Here is a 16,499-nt window from a genome sequence, read left to right as displayed (position 1 = left end):
TTTGGTTCAGTTTGATTTCATAAACTTTAAGATTACATCCATTCATTAAACTGCAAAAAATATTTTTCTCAATATTAACTTGACTTCATTTACACAATATAATATAATGTTGTGTTTTCAGGATAATTTATGAATTCAACAAGGTTTGTTTAAAAACAATGCTCCTGCCTCAGCACAGATAACATATGCTTGCTTTTTTGCATAACCTACTTTGAATTGATAGAGTATGAATCTGATTTCACATTTAACATTTTCAATTATATTAAAAGCCATTTGACTTATTGCAAACTTTTTTTTTTTTTTTTTTACTTTTATGATTCTTATGTTTGTCATGTGATTTAAGAGTGTTCTAAAGAAATAAAAATTAAGTTAAAGAACTTGTTATAACAAATTGTGCGTTTATCAGACATGTGCCAAACCTAAAATTAAAGGTTTATAAGATAAGTACCATGATACCGAGGCATTTTTTTTGTGATGGTTTTCATACCGTGAAAATTTCATGTTACATCCCTAGTGTTCACAGACTCTTTGTGAGGGCAAAATGACAGATGTGTGCAACACTATAGAGTCAGACCTCAGTGAATCAGAGGAGGACACTGGTGAACTGTCAGCACCTGAGTTCACGTGTCACTGTTGCTATGAAGTCCTCGTAGACCCCACAATACTGAACTGCAGACACCGTTTCTGTTGACACTGTCTGGCACAGTGGTTGCATTCCTCTCGCTGGAATGAATGCCCAGAATGCAGAGAGAGATGGCAGGGGTTTCCCAAAGTCAACATTCTCCTCAGGTGAGAGAAACTTGTGATACTGACACGTTTTGGCTGTCTTTAAAATCATGGTCAGTTTCCTGCCCCTGTGTATATTTTTGGGAGGTGCTTTCCACCTAGACCCTGTAAAGGCTAAAGTACACTAATGAGCCAAAGCATTAAGACCTCCTGCCTAATATGATGTTGGTCCTCCATGTGCTGCCAAAACAGTGCAGACCTGCTGAGGCATGGACTCTACAAGACCCCTGAAGGTGTTCTGTGGTATCTGGCACCAAGACATTAGCAGCAGATCCTTCAAGCCACTGTGGATCAGACTTGTTGGTCCAGCACATCCCACAGATGCTCAATCGGATTGTGATCTGGGGAATTTGGAGGCCAGGGCAACACCTTTAACTCTTCATCATGTTCCTCAAACCATTTCCGAACAATGTATGCAGTGTGGCAGGGCGCATTATCCTGCTGAAAGAGACCACTGCCAACAGGGAATACCATTGCCATGAAGGGGTGTACCTGGTCTGCAACAATGTTTAGGTAGGTGGCATGTGTCAAGTTGACGTCCACATGAATGTCCAGATCCAGGGTTTCCCAACAGAACATTGCCCAGAGCACCACACTCCCTCCACCGGCTTGTCTTCCCACAGTGCATCCTGGTGCCATCACTTCCCCAAGTAAACCGTGTACTTGTACACGGCCATTCGTGTGATGTAAAAGAAAACGGGACTCTTCAGACCAGGTGACCTTCTTCAACTGCTCCAAGGTCCAGTTCTGATGTTCGCGTGCACATTGTAGCCGATTTTGACGGTGGACAGGGGTCATCATGGGCACTCTGACCGGTGTGTGGCGACGCAGCCCCATAAGCATCAGTGTGCGCATTCTGTGACACATTCTTCCCATAACCATCATTAAAATTTTCTGTGACTTGTGCCATATCAGACCTTTGTTGGGTCAGACCAGACAAGATAGCCTTAGCTGTCCTCGTGCATCGATGAGCCTTGAGTGCCCAGCACCCTGTTGCCGGTTTGTGGTTGATCCCTCCTGGGATCACTGTCGGTAGGTACTCACCGGGAGCACCCCACAAGCCTTGCCATTTCAGAGATGCTCTGACTCAATCACATGGCCATAATATTTTGGCCCTTGTCACATTCGCTCAGGAATTTACTCCTGCCCATTTATCTTGAATTCAACACGTTGACTGCGAGAACTGATTGTATGCTTGCCATCTAATCTACCCAGACCTTGACATGGCCTTTTTAGGAGATGATCAGCGTCATTCACTTCATCTGCGAGTGGTCCTAATGTTTTGGCACATCAGTGTATACTTTGGTTTTTCCAATTCCCATTCCGTGTCATGCACTGTGCACGTGGCGCAAATTTCGTCATCAGCACAACATGCGTGTACTGTCTGCTTGCAGCCGAGTCTTTGCTAGACATGCATATAGTCAGTAGTGTGCATGCACTCTTGGTCAAAAGAGTATACTTTGAAAAGCTAAACACTCATCCATGTGCAAGACGTAATGGTACGTGGAAAAACAAAGTATGCCCTTGCCTTAAAGTCCAAGGCATTTTGAAATTTGAAATGGCCAACTTGTGCACAGCCAGTCTTCCATGAGGCAGCAGGTAACCGAGGTAAATTTGCAATAGATTGGCAAATTTTAACATGATCAGTTTCACACTTATTTTCATGTTTTCTAAACATTAACTTAGTCCGTTCATTCATCTAAATTCCACTGGTGAATGTCTTATGAAGCACGCACTATAGTGAGTCAATAATGCACAAGGTGAGTAGATGTTGAGTAATGACAGTTTTAACATTTTAAGATTCCTAGATCCCAGTTCTTTAGGTATTTACAACTGCGCCACCTGCTCTGTACTATTTTTGGGAGTAGTGTACCCCTCCCCCCCAAAGCGGTAGATACTCTGGGAGAGGTGATTACTGCTTTTGGAAAAGGTCATGATCCATCTGTGTATTACTCCATTAATTCAGAGTCTGGGGGATGGAGCTTCGTCTTCTCTCGAGATTATGGGAGAAAGATTTAAACTTGGTATTGGAGGAGGGAATGTGGGCTAGGATCCTAAAAAGCATCTAGTCTACATTTAGAGATGCAAGGGTCCATCTGATGCAATTTAAGATTTTGCATTGGTTCAACTAGACCCCCCTAGATTATATAGGTTGGGTCTTAAAGACACCCACCTGCTAGCGGTGCCAATCAGAAGATGGGGACACAATACATGTATTCTGGGGAAGTGTAAAGACATCAATAATGTGAATAATTGATTCCATTTTTTGTTGCGTTTTTGTATTTTATCTTTTGGAATCAAAACTTTTAACAAAGCAACAACTGTCATTACTTTCTCAAATTCTGGTAAAAACCTTGTGGCATTTTCTGCACTAATGTTCATAGAGCTCCAAATGAGCATGGCAAATGTAGAAGTCTAAATTTCTTTATATTACAATTGTATGTCTCAACAATATAACAAATTTAAATACATTGCCATCTGCTGTACCTATAAATTTAGTTGAGAAACAGTGTCTTTGTGTTTTATGTAAACACTTAAATATTATCTTGGTGACTAGTCGTAGTTCTGTTTAATAATGTAACTTATGTATTCATTTTAGAGAGACTTGTGCAGTGCCTTACTCCAGTTTCATTTGCTTTATGCTTCAGAAGGTAATAGTTTTTAGACAATCATACTGTATATTTTGCATTGTTATAACTTTTCAGCTGCATTTTTGTTTGGGGTTGTCTTATTACTTTATGCTGCCTAAATATGCCTTTTTAGACTGTCAAACAGCCTGATGGCACCCGTTTCATTGCATTGTATGGACAAACAGAGCTGAAATCTGCTTATACAAATCTTCTGTTTTGCTGAAGAAGGAAAGTCATAAACATCTGGGATTTGTTACCATAGTTTTAATTGTACTATATTATTGTGGTTTCACTACACATATGGTTACTCTCAGAGGGGCTCGATATGTTCCAAACCTGTATGTCTTTAGTAGAAAATATTAAAATATTCCATCTCAGTCACCATGCATCTCTTTCTCTCTATAAAAGTGAAATGAAATTGAATGTTGACTGAAATTATCGGTCCCTTATGCATTCCACAGAATAAGAAGTCATAAAGGTTCAGAGCAACAAGAGGGTGTGTATAAGACAGTTTAAATGTTTGGGGGTTGAACTCTTTAAATCAACTTTGAGACTTGTTAAATTAGCCTGTAATTTGTTTATTATACATTTCATCTGTGATTGCACCAGTGTGATTTGGCTTTTTACAGTAGACTTGCGATTTTTATGTATTGCATAAAAAGTTTACTCTTAAAACGTTTATGTAATTTGTAAACGTATATTTTGCATAAATAAAATGAACTACACTTGCTGTGTGTCTGAAATTATACATATATAGGCTGATTTATTTAAAGTGCTATACAAACACATTTTCGTAGTTCTACCCAACAGAAATCAACAGTTTCTACACAAGGTAAGCAAATAATTTGGATCGATTTTTGTGTTTTCAGTGGAGTTGACGACGTTGATTCAACGTGACGTTCAAATAACTGTTAGCGAAAGTCCCTTAAAGGTCCACTAGGAGTCCTACGAACTTTACATTGTTAATGGTGCAGGTGATAGAAAGCTGAAACTTTTTTTTTTTTTTAAATAGTGCACAATATAACGTTTTTCAGCATAGTGACCAAGTCCAAAAGTAGAAGCAGTTATTGCCAACCAAATCTGGTAAAACTACATTTAGTAAAACTGCAATTACATTTAATAATCATGCAAATCAAACATCAAATGTATATCCATGTAAACAAATTACTTTTAGTAGCAAAGTGAACCATATTGCCAATATTTAGCCTAAAATAAATGTATATTTTGCTTTATTTCCTTAACTTAATATTTTTCTCTTATTCATTCTTTATTTTGGTTTGTATAGTTAATGCAAATTCCAGGGCTCACAAACAACACTTTTCAGTTGCCAATGTGGGGTGAATTAATTGCTCCAACATAGTCAAATTAATGCCCATTAATTACTAATTTTAACTATATTGAATACATTTTTCTCTTGTACTTTTACTTTAAATACACTTTTTGGACTATTGAGAAATTTAGTTGCTTAGTTCAGACATGAATTAGATTACATCAGACCAATGAATCATGGCTTTTGGTGATTTCAGTTATCAATTTAACCTCAGCCATTATGTCTGCACATATAAGGTGCTTCAGACATTCTATTGATCAATGCCGTGGTGAATAAGTCTGTAAGGTGCAAACAGTCATTCTCAGTCTGGTGGTAATGGTGATGCCTGAATGTGTCCTTGTTGTTTTTAGGTGATGAGAGTCTTGTTAATGGACTAAAATGTTTTCTTTAGCTAGGAAACTGTAGCTGAGTACATCAGCCCTGGGGACTGTGGTAAATCTTTATTTGAACTAATTTGTTTGTTTAAACTCTACCTAAAATGTGTTGTCCGTTATTTTTACTTTGCAACAAAATATAAGATTTATTTTTCAGATACTTCTCAGATATATTTTTACAATCCACTTAAATGGGGGGGAAACTATTTTCTAAAATACATTTTTGTAATTGTTCAAACCTTTGGAATGTTGTGTTGAGAATCTTAAAGAATTAGTTCACCCAAAAATGAAAATTCAGTCATTGTTTACTCACCCCTGTGTTGTTATAACCCTATATGACTTTCTTTTTCTTAACACAAAGAAAATGTTTATCCAAAAAGCGATAGTGACAACACAACACCGCTGCACACAAACCAGAGAACAGAACTTACTAAATATGTCTGAAGAGTTTGTAGTTGAAGAATTTATGCATTTCTATGCCCAGCCTTATTTTGGTAAGTTTTTGGACCGGTGTCCGTTCATTGAACGGAGTTATCTGAAAATAGAAAAGTGATCGATAGAATGTATCGTCACTGCTGGTTTGGACAAAAACTCAGATTACCATATAAAATATACCTTTTATCGCATGTCGTTTGCTGTCAGGTTAGGACTCATGTGACTATGGCTGCCTGTATCCTCCTCTGTTTCTGTTTGATTTCCGAATACCGAATAAGGCTGGGCATAGAAATACATCAATTCTTCGACTACAAACTCCTCAGACATGTTTCATAGGTTCTGTTTTGTGTGTAGCTGTGTTGTGTTCTGTTGTCACTATCGCTGTGGAGGACCTGTTTTTAGATGAACAAAACTTGTTTTTGCTTGAACGCCCCAATGTCGCGAGTGGGCTGCGTGAACTGTTGTTCTCGTGCCCTGTCATGAACACGCACAGGAGATCAACTGTCAGTGAATATTTTCACTAAATAATACATTAGATTTCAGTGTGTTTCTCACCAAATCTTATCGTATGCTTTCATAACAATCATGAGTCTCATTGAATTTATTTTGTGTTCTTTTGAAGCTTGAAGTTGTCACCATAAACTGTCCACAAATTTTTCACAAAAGTCATACAGGGTTATAACAACACAGGGGTGAGTAAAAACAATGACTGAATTTTCATTTTTGGGTGAACTAATCCTTTAAGTAAAAACCAAAAAACATGATAAAGTGAATTTTTTAGAACAAAACAAATTATATAATTTGAAAAAGTGCTTATTTTATTGTATTTAAAATATGACATTTGATCTTGTGAAGATGATAGAATTTGTCCCCAAGTATCAGTTGAATGTTACTGGGCCGTTATAAACACCATTATGAAGAACAGGGGCTTTAACAGTTCCTCCTTCAGTAGTTGTTATATTCATTGTAACCACTGGAGTCTGAGCAGACAGAGCTGCACTGGATGATGCTCCACTCTCAACAGGAACTACTGACACTGTGATAGAGGGGCATGGAGGAGAAGATAGAGATTTGTTAAACAAGAGAGAAACTCAATGCTTAAAAAAAAAAAAAGTTATATGGTCAAAAAAAAATACAAATCCAGAACATATCAAGGAATGTCAAAAACAAATATTCTCCACAGACATGAAACCAGTGTTTTTCTTTACCTTCCTTAAGTTTTTTCTTTAGTTGTTCAGCAAGCTCATTTTGTTTAATTTTGCATAGTGCTCGAACTGCAACCTTCCCAGCATCTGAAGCACAATAATGCTGCACCAAGTAATCCACAACATCACGCTCATCAGCATGTTCAAGTTTTCCTCGAGAAATAGACTCTTGTTCCACATTGTTTGTCAACTGCCATTTGAATGCTTTAAACTCATTTTCCAGAAGATCCTCAAGAGCTTCTAGAATCACTTCTTTGGTGGTGGCCATCTAGTGTCACTGTGAGGAAAGGACAGTACAATCTGGGAACTTTCATCCAATGATCATGCTCCAAAAGCAATTCACATAGCAAACAAAAGTACATTCTCATACATTAACAACTGAGTTAATGTGCGGTCACACTAGACTGCAGTATTGTCTTTTGCTCCCTACCACATTTCAAGAACTGACTGTATCCAGCAAAAACATTCTTTATTTATAATATCTTTTCTTATTTTGCAATTCTTCAAAATTAAACTGTTTCTGCAACTAATGTGCACAGAAACAATACCAAAAAAGAGAATGTGTGACATTAACCATGTTAACTTGTTCAAAAAATAATATTTCTTTGAATGGCACAAGATGCTCTTTAGAAACCTTCTCAAAATCGAGACCGTGCTGTCATTCAAGCAATAGAGGAACATCCCAAAATACTACAAAATTCTTACATTTTCAGAAACACTTTCTATGAGGCCCATATTTATAATGCATTCGTAAAGTCTGTATATAATATGTTGTAACTAACCACATTATAATACATTATAATACTTACCTATTCATAGTTACACCTTAGAATATAATCCATTATCATATGTGTGTTCCTTTCTGTGCATTTTACTTTAAATTCCATTATATAAGCTCGACTTGTAATATATTGTATATTACACGTTTATGTTATAGCTGTTAATAAGGAGGCATTGTCTGGTCAAGGCTACTTATAATGGTACATGACCACATCAAGCATTTTAATTTTTTACACTTAATGCTGCTTTTGCATGATAGCATTTTTACGATACCTAATATTACCTTATATTCCACTACAATTGCTAGGATAAAATTGGATATTTATTGTGCTATAATGCATCAAACTTTTTTAGTTATAAGTATGAATAGGTAGTTACAATTATTTATGAGAAGGTATAACATATAAAAAGATGTACTGTGAGACATTATCAGTTATCATTATGCAGGTTTGAAGGAATGAAATGTAAGACTTTTTAAGGACAAACAAAAGAAACATTTAATAAAAATATTAAATAATTCATTAGCAGGTAAATACAAAACCACTGAGGCTACATGGGTGTCTCTGGACATGTTTTTTATATTTTATTGTGCATTTATGTGTTTTCTTTTTTTAAATAAGTAAATACAACATTAAAACAATAAATTAATTCATTAAGAATGCATGTAGCCCATATTGTGACCCTTCTCTTTAGTCACTTGCTTTCCAGCAAGACGTGACGCAATAGACTAATGCTTTGGCAATGTCATGGCTTATGTCACGGAAGTGGTGGCAAAAACCATGCACTAAAAAGTACATTTTTATTGTATTACGAGGGCTCTCGTTGACTGCTGTGGCTTCAAGCCATCAACAGAGCTGACTGGACTGAGGAGATCATTTGAACTCACAAATTTGCATTAAAAAATGTATAGCGAACATGACTACATGTTTGTTATTAACTCATTTCATTAGTAATTGTATCACTAAGAATTTGTTTGTATTTATGATGGTTTTGTGTCATACTTTCATTTAATCATCTAATCTGTCAAATCTAACACAACAGTTTTTCTGCTTTCTGCCACCACACTGCACATGCGCTGGAATATTTGTGAACAAGAGGATTGGTCTATAGACCTTATTCACAGTAGCATCATGTTTGATTTTTAATGGGAATGGAAATGAAGCTGTGAGGGATAGATTTACCATCTCTTCAATGGCATGCACGGTGTAAAGCTGTAAAAAGCTCCAATATTCAATCTGATTTTCCACAACTCATGTTGTCTGGAGTTTTTTGTCTACTGAGTGTCCTTGAAAAGAGATTTTTCCAATGTTTTGTACATGGAATGATCCAAAAACACTATAAACTGCAGTTCAGCCCATTGAAGAGACTGTATGTCTATCCCTCACAGCCTTGTTGTCATTCCCATTCAAAGGATGACGCTGTTGTGAATAAGTTTTAGCATGTACCAAATACTTTAACAGGTAGTTAAAGGGCAGTTCATTTAAAAATGAAATTTCTGTCATCACTGGTCACCCTTGAGGCTGTATGATTGTGGAACAAAAAAGGAGCTGTTAAGCAAAACGTTTAGTCTCAGTCACCATTCACTGCATCTATTTTTCATTCAATGTAAGTGAATGGTGACTGAAACTCCCTAATATCTCCTTTTGATATCCACTGAAATAAGAAAGTCATACAGGTAAGTGATGACAGTTTTCATTTTTGTGTGAAATATCTCAAGTAAAAGTCAAAACTCATCAGTTACCTTAAAAATGGCCGTTTAAAATTGACAAGATGTATGAACAGATTAAATTATGAAAGAAAACTATGTTAGTGCTGCATAATTAGTTATGATGTATATTGAAAACTATATATTTTGTATATTGATTATATACACATATGAAATATAGATAATATATATTATGTATATTATAATATTAATATAATTATATTATTATTGTTTTGTATATTATTACCAAAATGTTCAAATTGACTGATTCAGTTTTCTAGTCTTTAAAGTTCCTCGACATGTCAGACACACGATTCGTGTTCTCTACACAGAAAAATGGAATGTTGTTTTACCGGATATTGACGTGCTATTCTTGTAAAGTATCCTGCATTTGTGAAAAAAGTCATTCTGACTCATTGTAAAATAATAACTGTGTTTTCAGCACCCTACAAACGAAAGAAAAAGGCCAAGTGAACAATAGTTGAACTTCTGGAGGTTTCGGAATGGTCGTTCTTCTTTATCACGACATAATTGATGTGTCTTTGAGCTCACACTTGAGGAATGTTTGAAATATCACCACATAGCAAAACAACTGTTCTCCCTGCACTCGTTCATCACGCATGCGTCTATTTGATGTGTGTGATCTGAGAGGAAACGTCTTGTAGACTACTGCAGATGAGCACAAATACATCTTCCGGATGTCTTTGAGACCTTGATGATTTAGAATGTAGATCTGATCTTTTTAAGATATTTAGATGTTAATTAGAATACGATGCTTTCCAGATTAAACACTCTTAAACGGGGAGATGTACATGTGCTATCTGAGATGACTCTGAACCATTCTTTTCATTGCCATATGTCATCCTCTTCCCAAGAACTCCCTCTAAATAAAAGTTTTTTAAAAAACGACTTGTTTACAAGGTTGATGTTGTACTTACATTTCTGGTTGTTTATCGTTGAGAAGCACCCTGCACTTCCTTATCCTCTCGCTTTGTTGGGAGTTTCACTTGTAACAGTTTCACTTTTGCAGTTGTTGTTTTTTAGTTTTTGTAAAGACCTCCCACAGCAGTCTATATATGGTAAACATGTTTCCGATCCATCGCGTCTATAGCCTACACCCGAAAATGAAAATTCTCATCATTATTCACTCTCATGTCACATGTGTACAGTATATAGTATTCATACTTTGTAATTCTCTACAATGATAGTAGCCTATTTGGGAAATTCTGGAAAACTTTTACATTCTGTTTTAAAAACAGTCAAGACAAACTTTTATTAGTAATTTCAGAATTTTAGTAATTCAAATGTTGATAAAAACATGTGTTTAAAAAAATGACATGTGAATTCCAGATGCATATTACCAGTCAGACCAAGCATCTATATACAGTTTATGATCCTCATAGTAATATAATCATAGATGTTCACCTATAATCCCAGAAATATAAAAAGTAGTTTATATATATTTAAAAAAAAATAAATAAATAAATAAAAAAAAAAGGTATTTGAGAAGTAATAATTTATCGCATCATGAAAATGAGAACTTTGTTGTTCTTGTTTCCTCCTTGGTCTGTAGTACACTACATAGCCAAAACTATGTGCACAGTGAACTCCACATTTAATCAACATTTAATTAAAAAAAAACTTGGCCAATCAATGTATTCAATACAGCTGAGGGTATTCCAACTAACTTTTTCAATGCTGCATCATCATCTTGTCAATGCTATAACTTTCCACAACTGTCTACTGCATGTACTGTCCATATCAGGTCAGAGCATCAGTCAGCCAATCAGGATGAGCAGCTCAGCCCCAAGGCCCACCCCCTCTGCATCCATCGTTTTCATCCTCATCGTCATCTTCTGCACTCATCCCTTTCTTCTTTTTCTTCTTCTTGTCCTCTACCTTGTATTTGAGTCATCGGATGGGGTCGGTCATGCTGCGCATTTTGCTCTCTTCGAATTCCTCCATCATGAAATTCCTATCGATGAGCTCCGCCCCTTCCTGCCAGTTGCAGTTAGCAGTCCGTCCCGAGTGTGGAGATTTCTGTCACAGCATTCGGAGAGAGAACCGAGCAGTCTGGGTGCAACACCACCATGGTGGGCAAGTCTTGGACTTCAAAAATCACACCCAACTCCCTGTGAAAGAGACAATGTATATGATGCTACAAACACATACTACAAAGCAGAATTAGTACGAGTAGTATGGTATGCTATTTCAGAGTGTTGTCTACGTACTTCCTGTAGGTATCTTCATAGGGCAGGAACAGGCAGCGTTTGGGCAGCTCTTTCAGGAACTTCTCCTGCTGCTCCTCCGATGAGTCCAGAGAGATGTACAACAGAACGAGCTGTGCCGAGCGTTCCACATATAACTCATCCGTTAGTTTCTTATAGAAGTCTTTGAGCATCGGGACAAAGTCCTGACACGTCTCACATTCACCAGAACCAAAGAACAGCATGAGAATCCAGTTCTGAAGGCGCAGGATGATCTCGCGCTCGGTGTCCAGCTCATCTTTGTCTTTATTGTTCTTCACCAAAACCTTCCCCAACAACAGGTCTACCAAGACAGGATCTGACGAGAGAGAAAATGAGTGGTCATGTTCTGAACCCTTGCTCAGATGAGAGTAACTAAAGCTTTACAGAAATTAACAGTTGACTTCATAACTTTCTATCAGAGTCAGCCTATACTATTTAATGTAAGTGGTCACCTAGGGTACAATGGTCAATAATAAATTAGCAGATCATAAGGTTCTGACGCAAGAACGTTTATCATCCAATCTACACTACAATCTAAACAGCGAGAAAGGTAAACGTTCCTATACTAGCTAAAAAGAAAATTTAGTTGTCAAAAGCTACAGTAGCAAATAGCATTCTCACATAACAAATGGACAGATCTCAAACTGACTCTCTCAGATTCACTTTGCCCATATATGGGCTGAAAGAAGTGCTTCAAAGTCATCTGATGGACCCTTTTTACACTTCTGCATTTGCAAAGAAGTTGTCATAGTTGGCTAAACACAACTATGGCTGCCGCTGAGGTTTTATGTGTTTTCACAGTCCTTAAAAGTTTTGCCTGCATTTATGTTTGGAGACATTGACCGCGTTGTCAATCAATGGTTAAATCTAAACTCATCAAAGGTTATGAGTTGTTTTTTGAGGGTTATCTGCACGAATACAAAGGTAAGTTGATAAAAATACATTATTACTAAGAGATCAGCAGGGACATATTTATGTATTAAAGGAACAATCTACAAATCTGTTGCCATAAATTGCAAAAAAGAGGACACAGTTAACACTTGGAGTACAAGTTGTACTTGGAGAAACTAATACCTGATGGGGGCAATGCACGATGTGTAGGAGTGGAGAGACCCATGTCCCGCTCCATCCAACTTCTAACCCTGTCAAACACACACTCTCGTGTCGGTTGTGATGTGTAACAATTCCAATGAAACCGTGATGTTACAGCTCAGATTTCAAAGCGTTTCACAATTCCACCTGTTAACTACTGCTGTAAGTCCTCATCTTGAAAATACTGTCCACAGACAAAAGTGCTTCCTCGTTTAATAACGTAGTTATCTTCTTCACGTTTTAATAGCCTGAACCCACTGAGCTTGTACAAAGTTCAGCATCTTTTGGAAAATTCATGGAAAAACAAATCCAGTCGTTTTCTTTTAGAATTTGTGCAAATAGGAACACGGTAGTGGCACTGGTTATTACTGTTCTTCACAATCACCGCCATAGTTTACCCAACTATGACGACTTCCGCTTTGCCAACGTGGAAGTGTGAAAAGGTTCCACTGGCTAAATAAAGAATCTGACAGCGGCCCGCAGCCATTAGTGATGGGAAGTCCGATTCATTTCCGTGAACCGGTTGTTTTGGACTGTTCGTTTCCATGAACTGGTTCAAAAACTGATTCAACGGTTCTTCTACGTTATCATGTAATGATTTCTCTACCACGTAATTCTAACATCACAGAGTCATTGTTTTCACGCTCAAACATTTAAATAAAGCCATATGTGAACGCACATTGCTGATTATTACCTTTTATTCAAGTTATAATAATAATGGCATTCTGTGATCCTGCATGTCAAATACGAGTGATATTCATTACATCTTGGATAAGTTTCCTACTTTAAAGTTTTGCACCTAAAGCAACCAATACAGACACTGATGCACAAACGTGGATATGTTCTTTGTGTCTTAAATTGTATTTAATAAATCTAGCCATAAGAATATTTCCAGTATGTTTTGGTTGTCATTAAAGAAACGTAAAGTTTGCCACAGGCTCTTTCATGTCCTCGGTATACGCATGTGCATAGGATCAGTAGCTCCTCATTAAGACTCCTCTGTAATCCTCTGCAAACTTCGACAATTCGTGGACCAGCTCTTTTGGTTATTTTTGAGTCGGACACGACCAAAGAGCTGACTTTCGGTTCTGCCTGTAGATTGGATTCCTTCATTTCAAACTGTTTTTTTTTTTAGTTCAATAACTGGTCCGGTTTAGTAACTCGTAAAAGCAGCATGCCTGTATGAGTCCAACTCGTTCATTTCGAACTCTGTGTCAGGGTACTAGTCATCTGCATTTAGTTAATGAAATTCAGTTTCTTGAAAATGTCCATCACAGTTAGCTACACAATTCATGAAGTCTTATTAAAAAATACAAATACAACTAGAAAACTATGTTATTACGAATTTTTATTAGTAACATCAGAGTAAAATTGCCTAATTAATTCTCAAGAAATTAATTTGCAAATATTTTTTAAATAACAGAAAGAAAAATCTGTTTTATACACTGGCGGCCAAAAGTTTGGAATAATGTTCAGATTTTGCTGTTTTGGAAGGAAATTGATACTTTAATTCACCAAAGTGGCATTCAACTGATCACAAAGTATAGTCAGGACATTACTGATGTAAAAAACAGCACCATCACTATTTGAAAAAAGTCATTTTTGATCAAATCTAGACAGCAGCCATCACTCCAACACCTTATCCTTGAGTATTCATGCTAAATTGATCATTTGCTACTAGAAAATCACTTGCCATTATATCAAACACAGCTGAAAGATATTTGGTTCATTAAATGAAGCTTAACATTGTCCTTGTGTTTGTTTTTGAGTTATCACAGTATGCAATAGACTGGCATGTCTTAAGGTCAATATTAGGTCAAAAATGGCAAAAAAAAGAAACAGCTTTCTCTAGAAACTCATCAGTCAATCATTGTTTTGAAGAATGAAGGCTATACAATGCTTGAAATTGCCAAAAACGGAAGATTTCATACAAAGCTGTACACTACAGTCTTCAAAAACAAAGGACAACTGGCTCTAACAAGGACAGAAAGAGATATGACCAAAGAACTGACTTTTGATTCTACCTGTAGGTTTGATTCCTTCATTTTGAACTTATTTGGTTCAATAACTGGTCTAGTAACTCATACGACCCGCCTGCCTGTATTAGTAACATCAAGTAAAAATGCCTACTGATTTGCAAATATTTGTAAATACTTCAAAAATAACACAGAAACAAACATCTGTAGGTTATTAAATGTTTTATTCAGCTACTGCCATTACCATCTCAACACATAGCAAGTCCTCGGTAATCCTCTGCAAACTTCGACAGTCAGTTGGACCGGCTCATTCGGTTCTTTTTGAAGGCTAGTTTATATTTACTGTGCGAACAGACTTCGCTTAGTTCACCTACAAATGATGACGAAATGCAGTGACATTTTTGTTCTGCCAAGGTGTTAGCTTGGTGAGATTTCTCCTGTTCGCACACATCTCTGAAATTCTTGATCTAGGAGAACTCGGCTGGTCGAAGAGTGTTGATGATTGGTTAAAACTAATCGTAGGTATGGTTTGGACATGATGTTTTTTATTTACAATCGCACGTGCCAGCCGAGGAGTTGTTACTTTGGTTACTATCGTTAAAATAGATAATTTTGAAGCCTGTCGCTCAGAGATTGTGCAGAAGTATACTTTTTTACATGATTTGGAACACACTCTACAAAGACAGAGCGGCCACAACAAATGAGTAGAGAGAGATGGGAGTTTTTAAAAATGGAAGTGGCCGTGACAAGTTTAATAAAGCAAAGAAGCAACAGCGCTAAAAGCAGCAGTCCACGGAGAGAAAAACCTGCATTATTGGCTTTATTGTGGCTGGAACTTTATGTTAAACACTGACATCACCCTAAACTAACTCATTTTAAAACAACGCCACGCTTAAGTATAAATGCCAGCTTTGTTCGCCAAGGGTGTCTGTTTGCCCAAGAGAAAAAAGTTTGGCTTCTTCCAAAGTATAAACCAGGCTTGAGTTGGACAGTTCGACATACTGCGTAGCCAGTACATTTACTTCAACTGTGCGCCTTGCGTCATCAACCCAGAACTAAAGTTCTATTCCGTTCGATGTTGTGATCTGGCTCAACTGGTTACTTGCTGAGAATCGGCTCAAAAGAATGACATCGGACATCACTAGTCATTATATCATGCTAGCGGTTTACACAGAGCCTAGCTTTAGACGTAGGTGTAATATCAGACAGGTAATTGGGATGTTTTCTGCACATCATCTCATTAAAAAAATTGTTACAACACATTTAATTATAATGACAAATATGCTTTATGTATTTCATTCTGGCGCTGACTGTCACGACAAAATCAGTCCTATATTGTTAAACAAATGTGTAATTTAACACGTCACTACACGTTTTCAACAACAAAAGAACATTTTGGGCTGATAATAATTTTTAAAAGCAGACCAAATTACTTTGTCAAAATAAGAGATTTGTTTTTATTTATTTTAATTTATCTCCTTTTCTCCCCAATTTGGAATGCCCAATTCCCACTACTTATTAGGTCCTCGTGGTGGCGCGTTTACTCACCTCAATCCAGGTGGTGGAGGACAAGTCTCAGTTGCCTCCGCTTCTGAGACCGTCAATCCGTGCATCTTATCACGTGACTCGTTGTGCATGACACCGTGGAGACTCACAGCATGTGGAGGCTCATGCTACTCTCCACGATCCACACACAACTCACCACACGCCCCACTGAGAGCGAGCACCACTAATTGTGACCACGAGGAGGTTACCCCATGTGAATCTACCCTCCTTAGCAACCGGGCCAATTTGGTTGCTTAGGAGACCTGGATTTGAACTCACGACTCCAGGGGTGATAGTCAGTGTCAATACTCGCTGAGCTACCTGGCCCCCACCAAAATAAGAGATTAATTTTGTACTCATTAATTTGTACCTTCTTTTAATCTCCTACATGT

At 37.1% G+C, this 16,499-nt stretch overlaps 1 protein-coding gene and 1 pseudogene across 1 annotated transcript; both read right to left on the bottom strand.

The window, feature by feature from the left end:
* Positions 1-6,331: 6,331 nt before the first annotated feature.
* On the bottom strand, positions 6,332-10,330 carry si:ch211-114l13.9 (uncharacterized protein LOC796649 homolog). Its single transcript, XM_051703411.1, has 3 exons — positions 10,184-10,330; positions 6,764-7,037; positions 6,332-6,591 (listed from the first exon to the last, which is right to left on the bottom strand). Exons 2-3 carry the CDS (start codon positions 7,026-7,028, stop codon positions 6,434-6,436), a joined length of 423 nt encoding a protein of 140 aa, XP_051559371.1. The 5' UTR covers positions 7,029-7,037; positions 10,184-10,330; the 3' UTR covers positions 6,332-6,433.
* A 478-nt stretch (positions 10,331-10,808) lies between these two features.
* LOC127444170 (nucleoredoxin-like protein 1) lies at positions 10,809-12,714 on the bottom strand (annotated as a pseudogene).
* Between the last annotated feature and the right edge of the window lie 3,785 nt (positions 12,715-16,499).

Source organism: Myxocyprinus asiaticus, chromosome 7, assembly GCF_019703515.2.
Source record: "Myxocyprinus asiaticus isolate MX2 ecotype Aquarium Trade chromosome 7, UBuf_Myxa_2, whole genome shotgun sequence".
Lineage (NCBI taxonomy): Eukaryota > Metazoa > Chordata > Actinopteri > Cypriniformes > Catostomidae > Myxocyprinus > Myxocyprinus asiaticus.
This window is presented reverse-complemented; position numbering and strand designations above follow the sequence as displayed.

Bases quoted from the DNA above. Each gene is read 5' to 3' on its own strand.
- si:ch211-114l13.9 (XM_051703411.1), bottom strand. From the start codon at position 7,028: ATGGCCACCACCAAAGAAGTGATTCTAGAAGCTCTTGAGGATCTTCTG. The intron at 6,592-6,763 runs GTAAAGAAAAAC...CCTCTATCACAG, and splicing joins AAAGAAAAAACTTAAGGAAG to TGTCAGTAGTTCCTGTTGAG.